Raw genomic sequence first — 26881 nt, 5'->3', positions numbered from 1 at the left:
GCCAGTGTCGGCGGCTGGGTTTACAGTGCAGCTGGGAGGCTCCTGCAGGGCTTGAAGCAGGAGGATGCAGTCTGACTACAACTTATATATAAGGTTATATACAAACGAGGAGGCCCCCAAAATGCTCTCTGGTGGGAAGCACTTCTAGGCTAGTCCAACAACTCAGCGGTGTTGCCCAGAATTTCAGACAATTAAATTGTACCACCAACAGCCTACACTGGGCCAGGGAAAACCTTGCCGTGGCTGTGCCCACTGCTCCCCTTCAGCTGGTCCTTAGCTGACCGCCCACCACTCCACAGGCCTTCTAACATCTTCAGCTCTCAGAGATTCTGATTCTAGCAACGAAGCCCTTCACCCACCATTGGTGACAAACTACGAGCAGGGCCTCAATATACTGCCATTTCACACTTTGACCAACTTTACCACTGGCTAAGCTGTGACTGTGGGACTTGGAAAAGCTCCTCTTCTCTCTGGGTTTTAATTTTTTCCCTTATAAAATGAAACTTAAGAGGCTCTTAAATTCTTGGAAGTCTAAAGAAAGAAAAGTATATATGCACACATAATTACATTTTTCATTTCATAGTATTTATGATCCCGCTTTTTTGTCAGCCATAGGTCTCAGATTAAAAACCCAGCCTAGACTACTCCTATTTTGCCTTTCAAAGCTGCAATCAATTGACCACATCCACCGTGGCAACAGTACTTCAATCTTCCCTCTCATGGACGCTCAGTGTAAATCAGCACTATCAGCTAGTTTGCTTTTTAAAAAGGAAAAGAGAGGAGAGGACATGTAGAGAAGGATATAAAAGAAAAAAAAAAGGAGGAAAAACTAATATGATGTTATTGTGTGAGCCACAAGATGTGTGATTTGAGGAAATCTTCTAGCTATCCAAATTTGTCCCTGAAACTCAATTTTGTCCTCACTCCTAAACTAATGATGACAGATACAGGCCTTTGTCAACAGGCAAGAATGCTTATAAATTACATTTTATAAACTTTTCTTCCCATTAAGGGAAAGGTATTCATTAAAATGTGGGGTACACACTAGTACCTGTGGAATCATTTTAAGTGGTGCATGAACGTATAGTTTCAATAAATTTGTAATTTAACTTATCAAAAACTATTAGCAAACTAAATGATTTCTTCACAGATATTAATGCTTAAGACAAAGCTAAGCAAAAAAGGGTGATTCAGTTTAAAGTGGATTTTAAAAAACCGCTAAGTAAGCACAAGACCAGAATCACCAAAATCCTGAAGGCAGTGTCTGAATGAGCAGTGGGAAATAAGGGGGGTCTTCATTTCAGCATCCTTTTAGTTGAGGTCAAAATAATTTATTGGAGAATGGTAGGGAAGAATTAGCTTCCCTGGTTGCTCACTGGTAAAGAATCCACCTGCCAATGCAGCAGATGCAAGTTCGATCCCTGGGTCTGGAAGATCTCCTAGAGAAGGAAATGGCAGCCTCCTCCAGTATTCTTGCCCAGGAAATCCCATGGACAGAGGAGCCTGGCGGGCCAGTCCTTAGGGTTGCAAAGAGTGGGACACAACTTAGCGACTCAGCACACGTGCACGCAGAAAAGAGCTAGCTAGTCTAAAATTTAGCCTATAATTCTCAAGTCTACAATTTTTCCATATATAATTTTTACTCAAAAAAACTTCTCTCTTAGCTACCTGTCTTTAAGTATTTCCACTGAGAGCCCATGTTCTTAAAAGGAATAGAGTTACATCACTATGGAATTTGAATGAGAAAATTATCAGTTTTAAATGGCTGTTTTCTTCAATTATATTGGAACATTATCAACTGCCTTCTAGATTTACTTACATTTTTCAGGTGGTGTTATTGTAATAGTCTGAGCTGTAAATTCTTCATCAAAATATCTGGTGTCTGTCTCAGATGTTACTTGAGGCTTAAAAGGAGGTACAAGCTGTAAGAAGCAAAAGGGTACTATTAAGAGACTTTAATTTAGGGAAATACATTTCTAAGGTAAAATTAGAGAGCGAGTACTGAATGAATAGCGTATGAGGTTAGACTTCTCAGTCACTGTACAAGGCAGATGTGTCTTTGCCTTCATGGTCAGAGGTATTTGGCTTCATGGTTAAGTCTAAACAGAACAGTAGATACTTGGTTGTTCTATGTAACATTTGAAGGGTCATGTGAAATAGAACAAATGAAAGTCAAAGAAAAAAATGGGAAGAGGATATTGAAAAGTCTGTCCCAATATTTTTCCCTAGGAAAGTACATACAAAACCAATGGATCTGGACTGCTGTCACAGAACATAGGGTCTTCCTGCTACAGGAAAAGCACTTGCTGGCTTTCTCTAGCTCTTCCAGGTGCCTGGCTGAACAGGTTATTATTAAAAATGCAACTTAATAACACAGTTATTACCTAGGTCACAAATAGCACACCACCTCTGGACCTGGCAAAGGGGCTTGTGGCAGCCCCTGAAGTGATGTGCAAACATTTCATAGATTTGATCAGCTCCTCAAAGGGAACCATGACCCAAAAGATTAGGAGGAACTACTCTAAGGGTTGAAAGAACTGACTCATTTGCCTCCAACCTGCAGCAGGCACGCAGTGGGGGAAAAGTCCTGGGCTGCTGAAGGTTACAGAATCCCGAGCCCTGTAAATCTCTGCGTCAGTAGCCTCCACTGGCCAGTGGGACTGGAGCCAGGAGGGGGCTCCTGCTTCTCAGGGCTCCCAGCCTCACAGGCGAGAGTCTACAGGTTTCTTCAACACAGGGAGCCCAGCCCCAGAGCATACTCTTTGACGAATACCACTCTGATGAATGGTGGTATTCATTCTGATGCTCTGATTCATACCATGAAGACAGAAAGATGAAAAACAGAATGACAGAAATTACTATGTTTTATAAAAATTTTACAGAAACAAATACCCAACTGGCATCACTCAATGCACTTTCCACACTTACTGTCACCAAATTTATGTTAAAGTAAGACAAAGATCTTTAAATTATTCTCTAGATGGACTATGCTTTAATAAACCAAGGGGTAAGCAAAGTTAAAAGCATGTTTTCAAAATAAAGGACCGCATTTCAGTTTATAGCACATGTTATAAAGCATTTGAAATTTCTTTTCTTTCGAACATTCTTTCTCTATGCCCCCAATACAGAGATATTCTAAAGTTTCTATCACTAGCAAGCACTCTTTCTTGGGGGGACTGAATCAAATTCAGGTTGCACTGATCAGCTGTTGCTAAGATGTTGCTAAGATAACAACACATTTCCAGCTGCTCTGTTAGGATGACTGGACACAAGCAAGCAGTTCACACCACTGATGGAAATCGTCCCTCCTCTATTCATTCAAAAGTGCAATCTCACACTGCTTTATCCTCCTTCAAAAGACTTTTCAACATCTCACACATACACACGTGCATCACCATTACACCTCCTCCTCAATAAAATAAAAGTTCCCCGAGAACATGATTCTACAAATCCCTCAACGGCATCACAGACATACATACAAGAACACCAGTGGTGACAGTGACTGCAGAATTGGGGGTTTTCCTTCAAGAAAACAGAGGGGATATCTGCCTTTCTTGCAGGCAACTAGAAGACAGGGATTTTGGCTGTAACTTTCTTTCTGATTCACCATTCTACAAATGTTCCAAAAATAGGTCTCACCCTTCTAATAAGAAATTAAGCACAAGAAATTCTTAGAGCAGAAACGGCTTCTACTGAGAAAGCAGACTAGGTTTTGCTTATCTCTGCCCACCCTTCCCATCTGTTTCCTTCTGATGGCAGAAACTTAAATCTGCCTTCACGTTAAGGGAAACATGTTATCTTTTTAGATGAGAGAGAGAATGGCCACCTGAGACTTTAAAAAAAAACTGAAACGAACTTTATGCAGTTTTCACACTACTACAGGGAGCTCAAACTAGTCTTCATTCAAATATCGTGATACCGCATTACCTGACCACCTCTCTCAAACACCTGCCCTCCCCTGCCCATCACTTTCTATCCTCACACTGCTTTCTCTTCAAAAAACTTTTCAACATCCGATGCATATCTACCTATATATACACACAGAAAAAATACAGGCTTATTGTCATCATAATTGTGTCTCCTCCCCAATAAAATACAAGTTCCATGAGAGCAAGTCCTTATAAAAAAGATTTACTGAGGTATGGTTGACATAAATTGTAAATATATCTTAATATAAGACTATACAAAAAAGTATACAATTTCATGTTTTGACATATGTCTACACCCATGCAATAAAGATAATGAACTTACTCATCACTTGTACATGTTTTCTTATAACCCTGTGTAATCCCCTCCTCTTTTCTATTCACCTGCAGACAATAGCTGATTTGCTTTCTGTCATGAATGATTTGTGTATATTTTCTCGACATCTAAGTATCTGGAATCGAATAGTATGTATTCTTCATCTGGTTGTTTTCACTTAGCATGATTATTTTGACACTCATCCACGTCACTGCATGTATTGACAGCTCATCCATTTTACTGCTGGGTAATTATTGTTGTTGTTCAGTCTCTCAGTCATGTCCTACTCTTTGCAATCCCATGGACTGCAGCAGGCCAGGCTTCCCTGTCCTTCACTATATTCTTGAATCTGCTCAAACTAACATCCATTGAGTCGATGATGCCTTGCAACCATCTCATTCTCTGTCGACCCCTTCTCCTCCTGCCCTCAATCTTTCCTAGCATCAGGGTTTTTCCAATGAGTCAGTTCTTCACATTAAGTAAGCAAAGTACTGGAGTTTCAGCTTTAGCATCAGTGAGTGCTTCCAATGAATATTCAGGACTGATTTCCTTTAGGACTGACTGGTTTGATCTCCTTGCAGTCCAAGTGACTCTCAAGAGTCTTCTCCAGCACCACAGTTCAAAAGCATCAATTCTTCGGTGCTCAGCATTCTTTATACTCCCAACTCTCACATCCATACACGACTACTGGAAAAACCATAGCTTTGACCAGACGGATCTTTGTTGGCAAAGTACCGGCTCTGCTTTTTAATACGCTGTTTAGGTTGGTCACTGTTTTTCTTTCAAGGAGCAAGCGTCTTTTAATTTCACGGCTGCAGTCACCATCTGCAGTGATTTTGGAGCCTAAGAAAATAAAATCTGTCACTGTTTCCATTTTCCCCCCATCTATTTGCCATGAAGTGATAGGACTGGATGCCATGATCTTCGTTTTGTGAATGTTGAGTTTCAAGCCAGCTTTTTCACTCTCCTTTTTCACCTTCATGAAGAGACTCTTTAGCTCCTCTTCGCTTTCGGCAGATAGCGAAGATATGATAGAATGATATCAATTGCGTATCTAAGTTACTGATATTTTTCCAAGCAATCTTGATTCCAGTTTGTGATTCATCCAGCCCGGCATTTCACATGATATACTCTGCATATAAATTAAACAAGCAGGGTGACAATATATAGCCTTGATGTACTCCTTTCGCAATTTGGAACCAGTCTGTTGTTCCATGTCCGGTTCTAACTGTTGCTTCTTGATCTGCATACAGGTTTCTCAGGAGGCAGGTAAGATGTATTCCCATTTCTTGAAGAATTTTCCACAGTTTGTTGTGATCCACACAGTCAAAGGCTTTAAGGTAGTCAATGAAGCAGAAATAGATGTTTTTCTGGAATTCGCTTATTTCTTCTATGATCCAACTGATGTTGGCAATTTGATCTCTGGTTCCTCAGCCTTTTCTAAATCCAGTGTATGAAGCCTCCTCAGACAATCATTTTGCCTTGTTGCATTTCTTTTTCTTGGGGATGGGTTCGGTCACCACTTCCTGTATAATGTTACAAACCTTCGTCCATAGTTCTTCAGGCACACTGTCTATCAGATCTAATCCCTTGAATCTAGAATGGCCTAAGGGTTTTCCCTACTTTCTTCAATTTAAATCTGAATTTTGCAATAAGGAATTCATGATCTTGAGCCACAATCAGCTCCTAGTCTTATTTTTGCCGACTTAAAGGTGACATAGATTATGGAACTTTAATTGCCATTTTAATTAAATAAATGTGGTTATCTCATACAGCATTCTGTAATGACATACATGGATCAAAAGTACTGGGAACACAGACCCTGATAGTAAAAACTGTCACCTACTAAATGCTTAGATTTGCCATAGGTACTAATCTGGTGCTATAGCTCTGCCTCTTTAAAATAACTCGAGAGTAACTAAAATTGGGCCAAGATCCTGATTTATTTAATCTCTAATTCTTCTGAAAAGCTGATTTTATGGTTTGTGAGTGTGTGCGTGCACACCTGTGTATTCCAATATACACAGGTATTGGAAAAGTGGGAATATGGAAAGAGGATTTATTTCAGACAAAACTAACAGATCTATGACAAACAAGATTTAATTATATTATCTGCCAAGCTTCTCCATGCCAATTATCCTTACAGATGACCAGAAACTCAATAACTATTTTTTCATTTTTGCAAAATTACTATACAATAGTAATTCATGTCCATAATGTTTACTTTGATTTCATAAAAAAATGCACCAAGGGATCCAAGGTATATATCACACTAATATACAATTATTATATCATAAATTGACCCCAACAAAATGACTATTTTAGCTATGACTCTTTGCGAGTCATATTATATTTTAGCTATAACACACGTTAAATATTTAATCAATACATCTGGAACTTAGAAGGGCTTTTAACTGTGGGTCTGTGGACAGGTGATACTATTCACAAGCATCCACAAGTACAAGGTATATTTGAAGATTTCAGTAATACTTGGAGAAGAGCTGCTTATAAAGGTAAAAGTGTTCTCATTAGTGAAATGAAGAGGGCCTTACTGAATGCTTCTGTGATAGTGAGGACAGGCAAACTGCACGCATTATAAATTCAGGGTTCACCAAGAGCCTGCTGAAACAATGTATTCTTTATCCCTCCTCCAGGAGATTTCATAGGTATTGTCCGGCAGCAGCAGTGTGGCAGCCACTCATTACTATTTCTGATTAGAAATGTTCAAGAACATGGGCAAAAGTTAAATGAATATGTAAACTGGGAAGAAATTTTATATATATAGGCAATTTTCAACTTATAAACCAGCCTATATGGACACTGGAGAAAACCTAAGACTTATTTCAACAGACAGAAAAGAAAAGCAAATTAAAAAATCCTATACAATGTGGCTCCCAGGCAGTAATATTAAAGTCTATTCAACCTAAAATACAAGAAAGCAATGTTAATAAGGCTACCAACCATTAATCATAATATGTTCATAGAAAAATTCATTTATATTTCTATGAAGATGACCAAGAACTTAGCTCCTTTGCTCAAGTTCCTGTAATGACAACCACACTCTCTCATTATCACACCAGATCAACTCCTTAGAAAAGAGGCAGTGATAAGAGAACTCCTAGGTTGAGGGGGACAAGGTTTTGGTGAGAAATGAAGAAAGATAAGTAGCGGATTTAAAAGTTGAGCATGAAAAGATGAAGTCTTTAATTTGTGGAAGAGAGGCAGAGAGGGCAGCACCTATGAGAGAGGTCACAGGTGGACACATACTTGTCTTTCCTAAGTTATATATTCAAGCTTCTCCTTGTAGATGTACACTAGCAGTTGAACAGCAGAATGGTAAAATTAAAAGAAATAAGAAGCAGCAGTACCACCTAACCTGGGAAGCTTTTAGTTAAACAGGACTTTAAATGATCTGAATGACTCCACAGGCATACTGTGGAGATACTACTGACTCTGGAACAGACCACCGCAATAAAGCTAAAAGAGCGGTAAGGAGAGCCACGAGAACTTTTTGGTTCCCCAGGGTGTATAAAAGTTATGTTTTCACTGTACTGTAGTCTCTAATGTGTGCAATAACATCATGTCTAAATAACACTCCTAAAAAAATATTAAGTATCATCTGAACCATCAGCGAGTTCTAATCTTTTTGCTGGTAGAGGCTTTTGTGTCCATGTGGGCTTATGTCTGCTGCTGACTGATCAGTGTGGTGGTTGCTGAAGGGTGGGGTGGCTGTGGCCATTTCTTAAAATAATTATGAAGTTTGTTGCATCAATTGACTCTTCTTTTCACAAATGACTTCTCTGTAGCATGCAATGCTGTTTAATAGCATTTTACCCACAGTAGACCATCTTTCAAAATTGGAAACAATCCTCTCAAATCTTACTGCTGCTTTATCAATCATGTTTATGCCCACAGTAGACCGTCTTTCAAAATTGGAAACAATCCTCTCAAATCTTACTGCTGCTTTATCAATCACATTTATGCAATATTCTAAACACTATGTTTTCATTTCAACAATCTTTATAGCATCTTCCTGAGATGGAGTAAACGCCATCTCAAGAAACGACTTTCTTTGTTCATCCACAAGAAGTAACTCCTCACGTGTTCAAGTTTTAAAATGAGGTTACAGCAATTCAGTCCTATCTTCAGGTTCCACTTCTAATTCTAGGTCTCCTTCTATTTTCACCACATCTGCAGTTACTTCTTCCATGGAAGTCTTGAACTTCTCAAAGTCATCCATGAAGGCTGGAATTAACTTCTTCCAAATTCCTATTAATGATGAACTTTTAACTTCTTCATGATATGTTGTTAATAGCATCTACAATGGTGTATCTTTTCCAGAAGGCTTTCAACTTACTTTGCCAGGTCCAACAGAGAAATCTGTACAGCAGCTGCACTCTTAAAAAAAATGAATTTAACTAATAAAACTTGAAAATTGAAATGATTCCTTAATTCAAGGGCTTCACAATGGATGTGTCTTCAGTTCATTCGCTCAGTTGTGTCCGACTCTTCGCAACCCCATGGTCTGCAGCATGTCAGGCCTTCCTGTCCATCACCAACTCCTGGAGTTTACTCAAACTCATGTCCATTGAGCTGGTGATGCCATCCAACCATCTCATCCTCTGTTGTTCCCTTCTCCTCCTGTCTTCAATCTTTCCCAGCATCAGGGTCTTTTCAAATGAGTCAGTTCTTTGCATCAGGTGGCCAAAGTATTGGGAGTTTCAGCCTCAGCATCAGTCCCTCGAATGAATATTCAGGACTGATTTCCTTTAGGATAGACCGGTTGGATCTCCTTGTTGTCCAAGGGACTCTCAGGAATCTTTTCCAACACCACAGTTCAAAAGCATCAATTATTTGGCACTCAGCTTTCTTTATAGTCCAACTCTCAGATCTATACATGACTACCAGAAAAACCACAGCTTTGACTACATGGACCTTTGTTGGTAAAATTATGTCTCTGCTTTTTAATATGCTGTCTAGGTTGGTCATAACTTTTCTTCCAAGGAGCAAGCATCTTTTAATTTCATGGCTGCAGTCACCATCTGCAGTGATTTTGGAGCATCCCAAAATAAAGTCTGTCACTGTTTCCATTGTTTCCCCATCTATTTGCCATGAAGTGATGGGACCAGATGCTATGATTTTAGTTTTCTAAATGTTGAGTTTTAAGCCAAGTTTTTCACTCTCCTCTTTCACTTTCATCAAGAGGCTGTTTAGTTCTTCTTTGCTTTCTGCCGTAAGTGTTGTATCATCTGCATATCTGAGGTTATTGATATTTCTCCCAGCAATCTTGATTCCAGCTTGTGCTTCATCCAGTCCAGCATTTAAAGGCAAAAAGATAGGACACTGAAAGATGAACTCCCCAGGTCAGTAGGTGCCCAATATGCTACTGGAGATCAGTGGAGAAATAACTCCAGAAAGAATGAAGAGATGCAGCCAAAGCAAAAACAATACCCAGTTGTGTATGTAACTGGTGATGGAAGTAAAGTCCGATGCTGTAAAGAGCAATATTGCATAGGAACCTGGAATGTTAGGTCCATGAATCAAGGCAAATTGGAAGTGGTCAAACAGGAGATGTCAAGAGTGAACATCAACATTTTAGGAATCTGTGAACTAAAATGGACTGCAATGGATGTGTCTTAGCAGGCAGGAAAACATTAACTTTGCTGTACATTCCCACCAGATGACTAGGTGCATGGCAATGAGCAATAGTAATATTCTGAAAGGAATCTTTTTATCTGAGCAGTAGGTCTCAACAGTAGGCTTAGAATATTCAGTAAACCATGTTGTGAACAGATGTGCTGTCATCCAGGCTTTGTTGCTCCATTTTTAAAGCACAGGCAGAGTAGACAGTATAATTCTTAAGAGCCTCAGGATGTTTGGAATGATAAAATGAATACTGGCTTCAATTTAAAATCACCAGTTGCACTGTGCATGCATGCTCAGTTGCTCAATTGTGTCTACTTCTTTGTGACCCCATGGACTACAGCCCATCAAGCTCCTCCGTCCATGGGATTCTCCAGGCAAGAATACTGGAGTGGGTTACCAATTTCCTCTTACAGGGGATCTCTCTGGCCCAGGGATCAAACCCACGACTCCTGTGTCTCCTGCACTGGCAGGCAGATTTTTTACCACCAAGCCACCTGGGAAGCCTCACTAGCTGCATTAGCCCCTAACTCAAAAGAGTCAGTCTGTTCTTTGAAGCTTTGAAGCCAGGCACTGACTTCTCCTCTCTAGCTATGGAAGTCCTTGATGGCATCTTCTTCCAAAAGAAGGCTGTTTTAACTTCATTGAAAATCTGTTGTTTACTATAGCCACCTTTATTAATGATCTTAGCTGGATAATTTGCTGCAGCTTCTTACACAACACTTGCTCTTTCACTTTGAACTTTTATGTTATGTACGGAGACAGTTTCTTTCCTTAAACCTTGTGAAGCAACATCTAGTTTCGAGATTTTCTTCAGAACCTTCCTTACCTCTCTTGGCCTTCAAAGAATGCAAGTGTCAGGGTGTGGCGCCAGATCAGGCTGTGGCCTATGGGAATGCTGTGGCTGCTTTGATCTTCTATCCAGACAATTCAAACTTTCTCTACATTAGCAATACTGCTGTTTTGCATTCTTACCATTTGTGTGTTCATTGAGTAGCACTTTTAATTTCCTTCAAGAACTTTTCCTTTGCATTCACAACTTGGCTAAATGGAGAAGAAGCCTCGTTTTGGGCTTATCTTGGCTTGCAACATATCTTCTCCACTAAGCTTAATCATTTCTAGCTTTTGATTTAAACTGGGGGACATGCAATTCTTCCTTTCCCTTGAACACTGGTAGGCCACTGTAGGGTTGTCAATCAGCCTTCTTTCAATAATGCTGTGTCTCAGGGAACAAGGAGACTCGAGGAGAAGGAGAAAAACGGTGGAACGCCCAGTCTGTGAAGCAGTCAGAACACACAGCATCTACTGTGCATCCATTAAGTGTGGCTCATGGAGCCTCCAGACAATTAAAGTAGTAATGCTAAAAATCACTGACCACAGATCACCATAATAAATACAAAAAGAAAGAGTCTGAAATGTTTTTAAGAATTATCAAAATGTGATAGATACATGAGGTGAGTAAACGTTTTTGGAAAAGCTGCACTGATAAGACTTGATAGGCACAGGGTTGCCACAAACCTTCAATTTGCAAAAACATGCATTATCTGTGAAGAAAAATAAAGTGAAGTGCAATAAAACAAGATCTGCATGTATTCCTTAAGAAGGACAAAGAAGTATGTTTGGAGGATCACTTATTAATGCATTTTAATTGAACTATAAAATATCTGCATTGAAAAACCAAAAATGAACTTTTTGGCCAACCCAACAGAGTAAAGAAAGGATAATGTCCATGTACAAAGCTAGTGGAAAAATTAAAAGACAAAAGTGGTAAAGCCATCTATATCCACCATAAGCAGGTAATAGGTATATACAACATTTAGATGTAAAATATGGTATCAAACACAGTAGTCACGAGAGGAGGAGAGTACAAATGCAGGATTATTAAAGTACATTTGAAAGTCAGAGATCAGCAACTCAAAACAACTATATATGTATATGTATGATAGTAATCTCCTGATAACCACAAATAATCTGTAAGAGATACACATACAAAAAATAAATCCAGACTTAACACTATAGTCATCAAACCATGAGAACAAAACAAGAAGGGGGGGAAGAAAAGACCTACACAAACACCCCCAAAACAATTCTTAAAAATAGCAAAAAGAATATACTTATTGATAATTATCTTAAATGTAAATAGACTAAATCCTCAATTCAAAAGACAGAGAGTGGCTGACAGATACAAAAACAAGACCCATATATATATGCAGCCTACAGACTCACCTCAGATGTAATGACATAGAAAATGATGGGAATGGAAAACGTACTGCATGAACATGAAAATCAACAGAAAGCTGGAGTACAAATACCTAGACAAAACAGACTTTAAAGACCAATGCCAGAGACAAAGGACACTGCACAATGATCAAGGAATCAACCCAAGAAGATATCGTAACTATAATATATACGTATGCACCCAACATACGAGGCCTTCAATATATAGTGAATACATACATAGTGAAAGTCACTCAGTCGTGTCCGACTCTTTGTGACCCCATGGACTACACAGTCCATGGAATTCTCCAGGTCAGAATACTGGAGTGGGTAGCCTTTCCCTTCTCTAGGGATCTTCCCAACCCAGGGATGGAACCCAGGTCTCCCACATTGCAGGCAGATTCTTTACCAGCTGAGCCACAAGGGAAGCCCAAGAATACTGGAGTGGATAGCCTATTTCTTCTCCAGCGGATCTTCCTGAGCCAGGAATCAAACTGGGATCTCCTGCACTGCAGGCAGATTCTTTATCAACTGAGCTATCAGGGAAGCCCAATATATAAGGCAAATAGAAGTAGAAATTGCCAGGAACACAATAATAGAGGTGGATTTTAACACACCACTTACATCAATGGACAGATCATCCAGAGAGAAGATCAGTAAGGCTTAAAATGATGCATTAGACCAGATGGACTTATTCATTTATATATGCATGTATGTATATGTACATAACTTTATAAAATTTTATATTATATATATAACTCAAGTCCATCTGGTCTAATAAATTATTACACATAATAATAATTCTTATGTAGTTATATATAATAATATACATTATTATATAATAACTAAATTTATCCCTATTTTCTTATTTATAATGTTATTTAACATGGAATTTTCTTAAATTGCTTTTCATATTGTTTTTATCTAATGTATAGAAATATATTTTGTGTGTGATTTTATTAGCTTTAAGAGGTTTTTTGGTGTATTCCTTAGTGTTTCCCACATATAAGATCATGTCATCTGTTAACAGAAGTAGTTTTACTACTTCCTTTTCCATCTGATTGCATTTTATTGCCTATTCTTTCTAAATACTCTGACAACAATTTCTAGTATTATGTTGAAGAGAAGAGCATCTTTTTTGTTGATATGTTGATATGCTGAAAGTAGGCATGCTTATCTTCTTCCTTATCTTTGGGGAAAAGCTTTCCAAGTTTCATCATTTGAGTGTGTGACAAATGGTGGGTTCACAAATGGTTTATATTATGATGAGGAAGTTTCTTTCTATTTCTAGTTTTCTAAGTATAATTTTGTTTGTTTGTTTTGGTTCTTTTGCCATGAAAAGAGTGTTGAACTTTGTCAAAAGTTTTTTCTGTACCAATTGAGATCACTTTTTTTTTTCTTTATTCTATTAAAGTAGGGTATTACTTTGATTGATTTTAGTATGCTGAATTTTTGCATTCCTGGAATAAAACTCACTTCATCAGGATGTATAAGCCCTTTAATATGCCACTGATTGGTTTGCTAGTACTTTCGTGGGAATTAACTGGGGATACGGCTGTGTAGTTTTGTTGCTGTGTGTCTGCATAACTTTGGAATCAGGGTAATGCTATCCTAACAGAGTCAGCAAGCATTCACTACTCTTCAATTTCTTTGAAGAATCTGAGAAGGGGTGGCATCATTTCTCCTTTCAACGCTTGAATAATTCTCTAGTGATGCCATCTGACCTTGTGTGGGCTTTTCTTTATTGGAGTTTTCGGTTTACTTTGTCCCCACCAGTCCTTATTAGTGTTGATGTCTATTCAAATTTTCTGCTGCTACTTGGGGGGGCTTCCCATGTAGCTCAGCTGGTAAAGAATATGCCTGCAATGCAGGAGACCCAGGGTCAATCCCTGGGTTGGGAAGATCCCCTGGAGAACGGCATGGCAACCCACTCCAGTACTCTGGCCTGGACAATTCAATGGACAGAGCAGAGGAGCCTAGTGGGCTGAAGTCCGTGGAGTCGCAGAGTTGAACATGACGGAGTGACTAACACACACACTTCTACTTGAGTCATTTTGGCAGTTTGTGTGTTTCCAGGAATTTTTCCACTGCATACAGGTTTATCCACTTTATTAGTATATAGCTGTTCACATTATCCTCTTAACAATCCTTTTTATTTCTGTAAAATCAATATTAATGTTTTTCTACCTGTGATTTTAATATTTTTTCTCATTTTCTTAGCCAATCTAGATAAAAATTTGTCAATTATGATCTTTTCAAACAATCAACTATTTTTGGTTTTATTGACTTTCTCTATTCTAATATTTTCATGTACAGCCACTGCAATCTTTATGCATAAAGCTGGCTAACTTAGATGAGGTGATGAAATTCACTGAAAGAAGTTATAACAGTCTTAAAACCGGGTACACCTAAGAACAGAACAGCAAGTTTAAAGCAAAAGTGACAGAACTAAAAGAGAATTAGTCAACACCACAATTATAGGTCAGGACTTTACTTATCCTCTCTTATTAACTGATAAAAGCAAGCAGTCAATCAGTAAGGATGAAGAATACTTTAAACTATTAGCCCACTTGATCTAATTGACATTTATAGAACACTGTATATAACAAAGATACACATTATTTTCAATGTATATAAAACACTCATCAACATAAATCATTTTTCATAAAATAAACCTCAAAATTTAAAGTATTTAGAATTATAAAAGTATGTTCCTTAACAACAGAATTAGACTAGAAACCTAAACAGAAAAATAGTTAATAAATCTCCAAATATTATAAATCAAACAACATACTTCAATAATCTATAGAGTAAAAGAAGATATCATAGGGAAAACTAAAAAGCATCTTGAAGTAAAAATTAAATCATAATATGACCAAAAAAACTTACATGATGCAGCTATAGCAACGCTTAGAGGTAGTAAAAATACTACACTACAAGATAATATTATAAAAGAGGAAAGGATTCAAATGTATTAACTTTTCAATGTAACTAGCTGAAAGAAATGGCTAATTTATAAAACAAGGTAAGAGGAATAGAAAAATAAAGCAAATAATCCATCAACTCAAGTGTCAATGAATTCAATAATAAGATAAAGTATTAAAATTCCTTGAAACACATATGAACTACAAAATCTTTTTGAAAAAAAAAACAGATAATTAGAAATGCTGAACATACACTGAATAAATTGAATTACTTTAGTCTAGGCTCAGATGACTTCACAGGACATTCTATCAACACTGAGAGAGGAAATACAGTAACTCTATGCAAACTTTTCCATAAAATAAAAAAGGTAACACCATTTATTTTCAGTGTCTAGTATTATTATCCTGATTCTAAAACCAGATAGTACATGAAAAGAAAAGTATAGCCCAATGCTTCCTATGAATATCAATGCAAAATCCTAAAATAAAAATACTAACAAAAATCTAGCAATATATAAAAAAGATAATATACCATGATTGTTTAGAAGTTTATTCTAGGCATGCAATATAGGTGTAATATTTGAAAATCTATGTGATTCACTATATTAATAAACTAAAGTAGAAACATTACACAATTATCTCTATGAATGCAGAAAAACGTATCTGACAAAATCCAGCATCTGTTTATAACAAAAGTGCTCAGGAAATAACAGCAGATAATTTTAACCTGAGAGATGGCAAGCGTAAAAAAACCTATACCTAATATCATAATCAGAAGGGGAAATGTAAATACCATCTCCCCCAAATCAGTAATAATTAAATGTCTATTCTCACCATCTCTATACAACATTGTTCTGGCAAGCTTAGTCAATGCAAGGAGGCAAGAAAAAAAGAGATAAAAGGCATACAAGTTGGAAACAGATGACACAATCATCTATATTATATAGACTATCACCTTAAAAAAAATGGCACTAAAACTAATAAGTATGTTCAAACCTGGTAAACTAGTGAGATAGATACATGTAACACCTCCACTAAAGACCTATTTACCCCACTTTCCTCAATTTCTTTTACTCAGTACAATGTCTGACTTTCAACAAAAAAATTGCAAGACATAAAGGGATAAAAATGTGTATTTTCAAGATATAAAGCAAGCCTCAGATATGACAGAGAGAGATAGATGTTGGAATTATGAGACCAGGAATTTGAAGCAGCTATGATTATTATACTACAGGCTTTAGTAGAAAAAGTGAACTACGAGCAAGAATAGGTGAGTATTATAAGTAGATAAATGGAATCTCTAAGAAAGCATCAAAGGAAATGCTAGCAATCAAAAACACCACCACAAAATGCCTTTGACAGGTTCACCAATAGTCAGAACACAGTCAAGGAAATAACTGGTGAGCTTGAAGAAACTTTCCAAACTGAAACACAAAGAGAAACAAGAATAAAAGAGAGCAGAACATCCAAGCATTCTGAGACAACTGCAAAAGATGCAATGTACATGTAACGGGACCAAGAGAAGAGAAGGGACAGGAAGGCGCAGAGGAACGCTTGAGGCAAGAGCGGCACCCCAAAGCCGGCGCTAGACGCCGTATTACAGACCACTTGGCCTTGCAGTTAGGCCTCTAACACATTTTGAATTTGTTTTCGTGTATAGAGTTAGAGAATGTTCTAATTTCATTCCATTACATGTAACTGTCCAAGGAAGACATACAAATGGCCGAAAGGCACATGAAGAGATGCTCAACATCGCTAATTATTAGAGAAATCTGACTCAAAACCACAATGAGGTATCACCTCACATTGATCAGAATGGCCAGCATTAAAAGTCTACAAGTGATAAATGCTAGAGAGGATGTGGGGTTGCGGGGAAGGAACCCTCCCTCACTGTTGGCAGGGATGTAAAATGGTACAACCACTGTGCAGAACAGTATGGAGGTTTCTTGAAATACTAAAAATAGAACTACATATGATTCTGCAATCCCACTCCTGGGCATGTATCTGGGGAAAATCACAGTCTAAAAAGGTACACGCACTCCACTTTTCAGAGCATCACCATTTACAATATCCAAGATATGGAAGCAACCTGAATGTCCAATGACAGAGGAATGGAGAAAAAAGATGTAGCATACATATATACGGCAGAATATTGCTCAGACATAAAACAACGCCATTCGCAGCAACATAGACGGACCTAGAGATTATCACACTAAGTGAAACAAGCCGGACAGTGAAAGATAAATATCAAATGGTATCGCTTATATGAAAAACCTAAAAGAAGATACAAATGAACTTATTTCCAAACAGAAAGAAGACTCGCAGGCACAGAAAACAAACTTATAGTTACCAAATGAGAGAAGCAGTAGGAGAGAGATAAATTATGAGGTTGGTATTAACATACACACTGCTATATATAAAATAGATAACCAAGAAGGATCTACTGTAGAACACAGGGAACTATACACCGTATCTTGTAATAACCTATAAGGGAAGAGAATCTGAATACAAAGAAAAATATACATGTACGTACAACTGAATCGCTGTGCTATACACCCAATACTAACAGGATATTGTAAATCCACTATACTCCGATTAAAAAAAAATCTAATGTGATCTAAGACTGTATTAATTGTAGGTTAAAAAAAAAATTAGGTGAAACCATGGTAACACCTTATGAAAAGAAACTTGGAATAGCCATATTAACTTCAGACAGAGCCAACTTTAGAGGATTGAAAGTTATCATACAGAAAGAAACATTACATAATGATAAAGGGGTTAATTCTCCAGAAAGACATAACAATGCTTAATGCGTATGCATCTAACGAGAGTTTCGAAATACAATAGCCAAAAACTGATAGAACTGTAAGGAGAAATAGATTTAATTCACTATGATAGCTGGAGACTTTTAACATCCTTTTATCAGTAATTGACAGATTTAGAAGGTGGAAAATTAGAAGGACTGAAAAGCACCATCAGCCAACTGGATCGAGTTGATATTTATAGACTACCTCCTCCAACAATGGCAGAATACATATTCTACTTAAGCTCACAGAACATTTACCAAGAGAAACCATATTCCAGGTCATGAAACACATCTTAAATTTAAAAGAACAGAAATCATACAAAGGTATGCTCTCAGACCACAAAAAAATTAAACTGGCAATCAGTAAGATAAATATATCTGGAAAAATTCCAAACAGAGATCAAATTGGAGAAGGCAATGGCACCCCACTCCAGTACTCTTGCCTGGAAAATCCTATGGATGGAGGAGCCTGGTAGGCTGCAGTTCATGGGGTCGCGAAGAGTTGGACACGACTGAGCGACTTCACTTTCATGCATTGGAGAAGGAAATGGCAGCCCACTCCAGTGTTCTTGCCTGGAGAATCCCAGGGACAGAGGAGCCTGGTGGGCTGCCGTCTACGGGGTTGCACAGAGTCGGACATGACTTAAGTGACTTAGCAGCAGCAGCAGCGGCAAATATAAAATAATATAGTTCCAAATAACACATGGGTCAAATAAGACATTTCAAGAAAATTTTAAATATATTTTACAGTAAATAAAAATAAATACAACTCATCAAAGTTTGTGGGATGCAGTAAAAATAGCCTACATAGGACAACTTACAGCACTGAATCACACATTCAAAAAGAAAGTTCTAAAAGCAATCATCTATGCTTCCAGTTTAGGAAGTCAGAAATAGAAGAGCAAATAAAATCTGAAATAATAAGAAAATAAATGAGTAGAAATCCATAAATTTTAAAATTGAAAACTGATAGAGAAAATCACCAAAATCACAAGCTGCCTTTTTGAAAAGATCAAGAAAATTGATGAACCTCTGCCACATTAAAAAGAAATTGTGTTCTATCAGGCCTTCTGGCATTTATAAGAGTGTTTTGTGTATACAAAACCTATTTGGTGCAAAAATTTTAATTTTTATATTGAAGATTATATTATTGCTCATCATGCCAAAAATGACTTCTCACATTTAGTATTTATATGTTGAACTCTACTGAGCTCAAAATTACTACTGTCTGTTCACTTTTTGTGACATTTGACTGTTACACCTCTGTTTATCCTCTTATTTTATCCATTTATTCTGCGTAATTTTGTTTTATGTGTGATTCTTATACAGAACATCTAGTTACATTTTGTTTTTAACCTACTTGAGGGTTTTAAAGCTTAAACCATTTGCATTTCATATCGTAACTAACATGGTTTTGACAGCTGTCTGTGTTCTTTTATATCCTCAGTGCAATGCCTCACAATCAACAGAAGAGAGTAATTTTAAAGTTAAACTGTCAGAACATTTGGTAGATATTTGTGGCTCGTTTTTCTCTGATCTGAAGTCTTAGACTGGACTACCATTTGAGTACGATAAGGAAAACGTCAATATGAAGCTACCTAGATGCATCTGTTTAGCCTCTTTCTTTTCTCTGTTGAGTATTCATGTTGTACTTGTCTAACCTTACTTTACTTAAGAAAACAACAATCACTAACGGTGGCATAACTGCCATGAATCACCAAAGTCTTCATGCTGAATTTTTCAATCGGAAAATAGGAAGTCATGATTCAGTCATGAAAAGTGCCAGTGTAACTTTAATACTATTTCACCACACAAAGAAAAAGATACCAGATGGAAGCATGGATCTCCATAAGGCAATGGGGAATGCTACTAGTAGTAAATATAAAGCATTGTTAGCACATTAAAATATAATTGTCTAAAGCTAAACAGAATTACGATATATTGTGATGGCTTATAATATGTGAAAGTAGAATATATGAAAGTGAAGAATGGAAGAGGAAACAGAAATATGCTTTTCAAAGTGATATATAATATTAACTGAAGGCACAGTGTGGTAAGTGGTATACACAGAAAACTCTAAAACAACTTCACGACAAAAAAACAAAGGAGAATAGCTAATGAGACAATAGCTAAGATAAAATCAAAACAAAAATATTCACAAGAAGGTAGATAAAAAAGGAATAAAACTGCAAGATGGCAGATTTAAACCCAACTATGTTAATTGAATTAAATTAAAATGGGCTGCACATTCCATTAGAAGACATATATTATCTAATGAATAAGGAAAAAGTCAAAGTATGGTGCAGTGAGTAAGCTTGTGTGTTCCTCTTTCTCCTCCTACCATGGAGAGAGACCCCATGATGTGCTGGCTGGTGCCAGCTCTCTCCATAATCCACCTTCCGCCTCCCCCAAACCTGCTAAGACTTAGAGAAGCCAAAAGGTGGAGTAGAAAAAGATTACTGGATGACAAGCAGTAAGAATTATAAGAGCTAAATGAGCTATTCAAACCTGTAGTTGCTGCTCAAAAACTAAGTAAAGGTACAGACTGCGAATCTGTGGTACACGCATGGGTGGAGCACTAAGGGAGCTAAGTGTGAGCTCTCTCTTGACTAGACTGCAGTGAGAAAATAGGACGTAAGCAGTGAAGAACTTGAAAAATATGCTATAGTGAATAAACCACAAGCAGTGAGAAGCACAATAAGGCCGAAAAGAAAAACTCCAAAACTGAGACTGTGCAAATACTTTCTTGAACTACTAGAAACAACAAACATGGCTGGCTGTGGGTATGCCATGGAGGGGTAGATATCTGCATGCATCATGACACATCTCCTTCTGGATTTGTACTGTGTTGTTTCTTTTAAAGAAAGAAAAGAATGAACAGAAAATGTCCTTAAAAGATCTAATAGAGTGTTTTGCCCTAGGTCCAAATACTGCCAAAATAAGTCCAGAATCTTTCCTTATATGGAAGGAAAAAATAAGAAAAGATGGATAAGCTTGAGCAAGAAATGGAAAGAAAGACTTCAAAACAGGGTAGGCACTAGTTTTCAGTGGTTGTGAAATGTATAAATTTTGTCCTGAGCTGGCTGATGATAACAAGGAGGAAGCAGACAATACCTGTTACACCCAGGGAACAGGTGGAGATGAGGGAGACGATTCAGTGAGGGATGTAGATGAGACAGGTATTACTGTAGCCACTCTTCAAAGATTGTAGCACATATACTTCAGAAAGAGATAAAAATAAATTAAGCAAAACTTCCCTGGAGCCTCAGACACTGAAGAATCTGCCTGTAATGCAGGAGACTCAAGGTTCGACCCTGGATAGGGAGGATGCCTTGGAGAAGGAAATGGTAACCCACTCCAGTATTCTTGCTTGGAGAATTCCATGAACAGAGGAGCCTGGCAGGCTACAGTCCATGGGGTCGCATAGGGTTAGACATGACTTAGCAACTAACACTTTCACTTTTCCTCAGCTACCAACTTTAATTAGATTTCACCAGTTTTGCCACTTAGGGCCCTTTCCTATTCCAAGATCCAATCTAGAATTCCATACGACATTTAGTCATGCCACCTTAGTCTCTTCAGTTTGTGAAAGCTCCACAGTCATTCTTTGTGTTTCATGAAGCTGACACCTTTAAACCTATCTGACCAATTATTCTGAGGTACACATCTCTCCATGCAGGCTTCTTCAGGTTTTCTCACGATCATACTGAGGTTATTCATTTTGAAGAATACTACAAAAGTGATACAGCCTTCTCATGTTATCATATCATGGGTTACAAGGATTTTGCAACGTTTGCCAAGGTTTGTGTTTTTTTTTAACTCTAAAATTACTCTTTTAAATCTTTGTAAATATATATTTTAAGAGAGATATGTAGACATGCAAATATTGTTTCTTTACTTTTACCCACTAATTTTAGCATTCACTGGTGAACTGCATACAGCAATTTTTATTCTGGGGTTTTAATGATAATTTTCTATTTCCCTGATTCCTTCTACCTTTATTAATTCGAATTCACCTATAATGAAGATGGGCTTCCCTGGTGTCTCAGGTGACAAAGTATCTGCCTGCAACGTGGGAGACCTGGGTACAATCCCTGAGTCAGGAAGATCCCCTGGAGAAGGGAATGGCAACCCACTCCGGTATTCTTGCCTGGAGAATCCCATGGATAGAGGAGCTTGGCAGGATATAGTCCACGAGGTCTCAAAGAGTCAGACATGACTGAGCAACAATACTGCTACTATTTTAATGAAGACCTGTCTCTTCTCAATATTTTATCTATTTGTTCAATAACTAATTTTGCAGTATAGACTAACGGACATGTATCTCATTCTTTGGGTCACATACAATATTTGTTTTGCTACTAAAATTGTTCCAGCTTTCTCCACTGGAAATTACTTAAGGTTGGTTCCTGTGTTCTATTAACATGAACCTTTCCATCTACCTTCCTTGTTGTTGTTTTTTTTTACTTTCTGGCACCACAAAATTCCTTGGGCTCTTCTTTTACCTTCCCCATCCCAGCTGTGAGATCAACTACTTCTCCAAATAACTTTGATTCTTTTTACTGGAGAACGGTATTTAGTAATGAATATTTCAGTGTTAGATGTGATTAATGTCATATTTAATGGTAAACAGTGTTTTCTCCCTAGAAACAATGTTTTCTCTCCTTAGAAACAAAACCAGGATGTTAACTCTCATCATTTCTATTCCACATTGTAGAAAGGTCCCAGGCAATATAATAAAGGAAAAGAAATAAAATACATACAGATTGAAAATGAAGTAAAGCTTTTTATTTATATAAAATATGGTCATCTATTTAGATAACCCTACATCATGTACAAAAAAACTACTAAAACTAATAGCTTGTAGGATACAAGATCCCCATACAAAAATCAATCCTATTTCTACTGGTAGCAAACAATATGAAAATAAAATTTTAAAGTATCATTCACATCAGAAGACATGAAATACTAATGGATAAATTTAACAAAATATGAATAAGAACTAAACACTGAAAATTATGAAACATTACTGAGAGTAATTAAAGAAGGCCTAAATAAATGCCAATCCTCCCCAAATTCTTCTATAAATTGAACACAGTCTCACAGAAAACTCCCAGCAGACTTTTTTGTATAAAGTTGACAAACTGAGTATAAAGCATATAGAAATTTACCTAGATAAATTCATATAAAACATCCTACCAGAGAATCTGAAAGCCTGAAGACACTTCAAAGATCATAATTTCCTGTGGGTGTAAAACAACTTGTCCATTTCCACACAGGAGAGAAGCAGCAGACCTAGGATGAGCACCTCCACCTTCCAGCACTGAGTTATCTACAGTGGTACATGATGATACTCACAGGTAAGATCAATTCATTTTTAACTTTCCCTAGGAAGAGGTTTCACTTTCCCCTAAAGGTGCTCATGCTCAGGCGCTCAGTCCTGTCTGACTCTTCTGTGACCCCCTGGACTGTAGCCTGCCAGGCTCCCCTGGTCATGGGATTTTCCAGGCAAGAATGCTGGCATGGAGCGCCATTTCTTCCTCCAGAGGATCTTCCCAACCCAGAGCTCAAACCCGTGTCTCCTGCATCTTCTGCACTGGCGGGCGGATTCTTTACCACTGAGCCACTGGGGAAGCCCTTCCGCTAAACATACCAGCATCTTCACATGCACCTTCATCTGGAGAGTTTCCCATGATACACAGCAATAGGAAGATAGCCAGCAATCATGTCATAAATGCATAGAAACAGCAATTCTCCCAAAGCACATTAGTAAAACTGAAAAGCACCTGACCTTAGAGATGAAGAATAAGTTATGCATTTTAAAGATATAAGGCCCCTCAAAAATGTTTGAAAACACAGGTAAATTCATGAAAATAGCTACTGTATTAGCATTCCTATAATTAATTCCTTGTTTGTTGTAATACAATACAAACCCAAATAAACCCAATCTTATTTCCACCACCTTTTAGAAAGAGTGTCAAAATTTACGCATGCTGCTATGACACTGCTCTCCTTTGGGCGTATGAAGGTGGCTGAAAACATCAGGGCCATGCGACAGCCCGGATACCACCCCAGCCTCCAGCAAACCTGCAGCAAGTGTCGACGAGCAGAAACTTGCGATTTTTGCAGCTGTGCTTCTTTATGCAGGATACTTAACATTTTTGCTCAAGTTAAGCAGCAACTATTTTAATGTAAACTCTAACAATTTAAATTCATTTCTTCACACGCATCATCTAAAGCTATGTTTTGGCAGCTCCTTATACTGCCCTTCTTGCTGGCTTCTCCAGTTTCATTCACCACAAGGGAGCTGCCTGGGTATCTTAACAGTACCTTCACTCTGGGCATGCTGAGCCCATGGGGCAGAGACAGGATAAGCCTCGTTTCTTCACTGTGTGCTGGCTGGGTTCTCAGTGCATTCCTTTTAGTTTAGTTCAGTTCAGTCGCTCGTCGTGTCCGACTCTTAGCGACCCCATGAATCGCAGCATGCCAGGCCTCCCTGTCCATCACCAACTCCTGGAGTTCACCCTTAGGTGATGCCAAACTCCAATCTTATTAGCCTATCTGACTCTCTGAATAGGACTGAAGAAAATCCATATTTTACCCCTTCTTTAAAGTTAGCAGTGCCATACCAATGCCCCACATTTAGTCTCTTAAGGAAATTTTTCTTTCTGTTTGGTTGTTGTTAGTGGTGGTGGAGTCCTCTTTGGACAGAGTATATACCAAAGGAATATTTAGTTGTGGCTTATAACTTTGTGTGCCAAAGGAAACCTTTGATCATATATTATTTCTAGGTTCTTTTGCAGTGCACTCACATGATAAACAGCAAGTGGTACTTTACAGGCTATATATGGATGCCACTCATGAAGAATTTCATCAGTATTATAAAGTAGATATATAACTGTCTACCTGAAGTTAATAAACATTGAGATACTTAAGAATGATCACAAACTTCTCACAAGGTTTGAGAAGGATCCATACCTTAGTGCTTTATACATGGTAGGAACTCAAGAAATGTAAGTTTAATTGAAGTTTGAATAGAGGTACCGTAACATGGTGCCTCTATTTTAAACACCTAGTTATAAGAAATGCTTAAAATCATCACATTCTCTATTACTGTAACATAATACAAAAATGATGCACTTGTCTTACTTCCTCATAACTCTATGATATCACTCTATCTTTGCTTTGGGGATTAACAGAGAAGAGTATTTGGCAAAAATTAAGACACTGCATAAATGTTGCTGATAAATACATTTTAGAGAAAAACATGAAAACCTAGAATAAACTGAAATGGAAGGACTGAGTACATAAACTGACTAGGTAAGAATTACAAGCAAATGCTGAATAACATAAAAATTTCATAGTAAAATTTTCATGTGAGCATTTGAAAATCAAAATATCAAAATCATTGACTGTACTAACAGTATCTAAAGTAGTAAAACTAAAATTAAAAAGATTTAAAAGATAAGACAGACACAGTAATTTCCTATTTCTAAACTTAAGTAAACACTGCAGTATTAGAAACAAGTATAGATTAGAGTAAAAATAAAATTATATGATTTGTAGCATCCATCTTGTAAGTCTTGAAGTTCTATTTCAAGTAAAAGAGAAGCCCCAAAGAAGACAAATAAATGTATTATTTTGTTAAATATTAAAACTAAACTGCTTTAAATTCCTTTTAAAAATCAGGAACTGTATAAATAAATATGAAGCATTCACTTTAAAATGAAAGGTATAGAGACAAAGTTTCAAAATTGTGATTGCTTTGCTAGTTTTCCTGAAGAATCATAACATTGGTGCCTTTATTTTTTCTGAATCAATGAAATGATGAGAAGTAAACTAACAAATTATTGTGATAATAAAGAGAAAACATCACATTGAATAAAATTTCAAAATGCATTTCAGATGTAGAAACTACCAATAATGGTTTGTGCTAAGACGTTCAATATTCAATTAAATAATAGAGTAAAAATACAATACCATGAAGATAACTGACCTTTTTATCATACACATCTTGCCAGTTTACTCCAGAAAAGAAACTGTGTCTCATAATTTCTTTTGCATCATCTGGTCCTCCACCAAGGCTGTGAGAACATAAATAAAATTAAATGATTATAGAACATTTGCATAAGCTGAATGCATAACTACAAAGCTTTTGTGAAATGTAACTTTCTGTGTGTAAATAGTTTTTGCGATAAATAGCAATAAAAATAAAAAGCTTTTGTTGTAAGATCTAGTTTTCCTAATACACTATTAATAAGAATTTGGCTTGGGACAGTACGGTATTTGAAAAAAGCACAAGTTTTGGAGACAAACCAGAGCTAGCAAGCAGCTCTAGAACTTATGAGGTGTATGACAATGAAAACTTACTTAATCTCAGTTTTCTCATCTGTATTGTGGGAATAATAATACCAGCATGGAAGATTACTGTTAAGTAATCTTAATTACAGTAAGATTAATCTTACTGCTTACAGTAGCTTACTGCTAAGCATTTAGAAATAACAAGTACCTAGCACAATAAATAACAGCTATTGTCAATTCTCAAACCAAAATTATTTTAGAATGACTTTAGTCAAAATGCACCCTTGTCAACATAAATTCTGAAAAAACTACATAACTGGTTAGAAAAAACAATTTAGAGAGCATTGCTAATAGAAGCCAATAAATCGCTTTCACATCTCAAATGAATTCTCAGGGAAGTGAGAAAGTTAATATATGAACTACCACTGTAATGGAATCTGCTACACAGGCTTCAATATAAATTAGGAATTTATGTCCCCTTCTTTGAAGATGCTCTTATTCAACTGATACCTGACACAATCTGAAATTCAGGTGTTTTCTAGATTTCTCAGTTTCACACAGTACATACTAGCCACTCTGAAGAAAGGATGAGGGAAACAGAAAACAACAGAGGAGGAAGTAAGACGGGGGGAAAAGAGGGAAAAGAGAGAAAGAAAGAAAGGACAGGGAAACAAGGAGGAAAATAAAACAAAGGAAATCTATTTTTAAATCTGAATTTGATAGAGCAAGTTTTATTTGATTTTACTCA

The 26881-nt window shown here is 37.2% G+C and overlaps 1 protein-coding gene across 6 annotated transcripts in view; it reads right to left on the bottom strand.

Moving 5' to 3' along the window:
- The window catches only part of AKT3 (AKT serine/threonine kinase 3), a 281419-nt gene that overhangs the window by 10559 nt on the left and 243979 nt on the right, over nucleotides 1–26881 (bottom strand). For all 6 annotated transcript variants that reach the window (XR_011247672.1, XR_011247671.1, XR_011247673.1 and 3 more), the window contains exons 12-13: nucleotides 25829–25916; nucleotides 1820–1922 (exon numbers count right to left, since the gene is read on the bottom strand). Coding sequence is in view for 1 of the 6 variants with exons in the window: in XM_069545551.1 (XP_069401652.1) it covers nucleotides 1820–1922; nucleotides 25829–25916 (191 nt within the window). In the remaining 5 variants the exon portion in view is untranslated. The remainder of the gene's footprint in view (nucleotides 1–1819; nucleotides 1923–25828; nucleotides 25917–26881) is intronic.

This window comes from Ovis canadensis, chromosome 12, assembly GCF_042477335.2.
Source record: "Ovis canadensis isolate MfBH-ARS-UI-01 breed Bighorn chromosome 12, ARS-UI_OviCan_v2, whole genome shotgun sequence".
NCBI lineage: Eukaryota > Metazoa > Chordata > Mammalia > Artiodactyla > Bovidae > Ovis > Ovis canadensis.
This window is presented reverse-complemented; position numbering and strand designations above follow the sequence as displayed.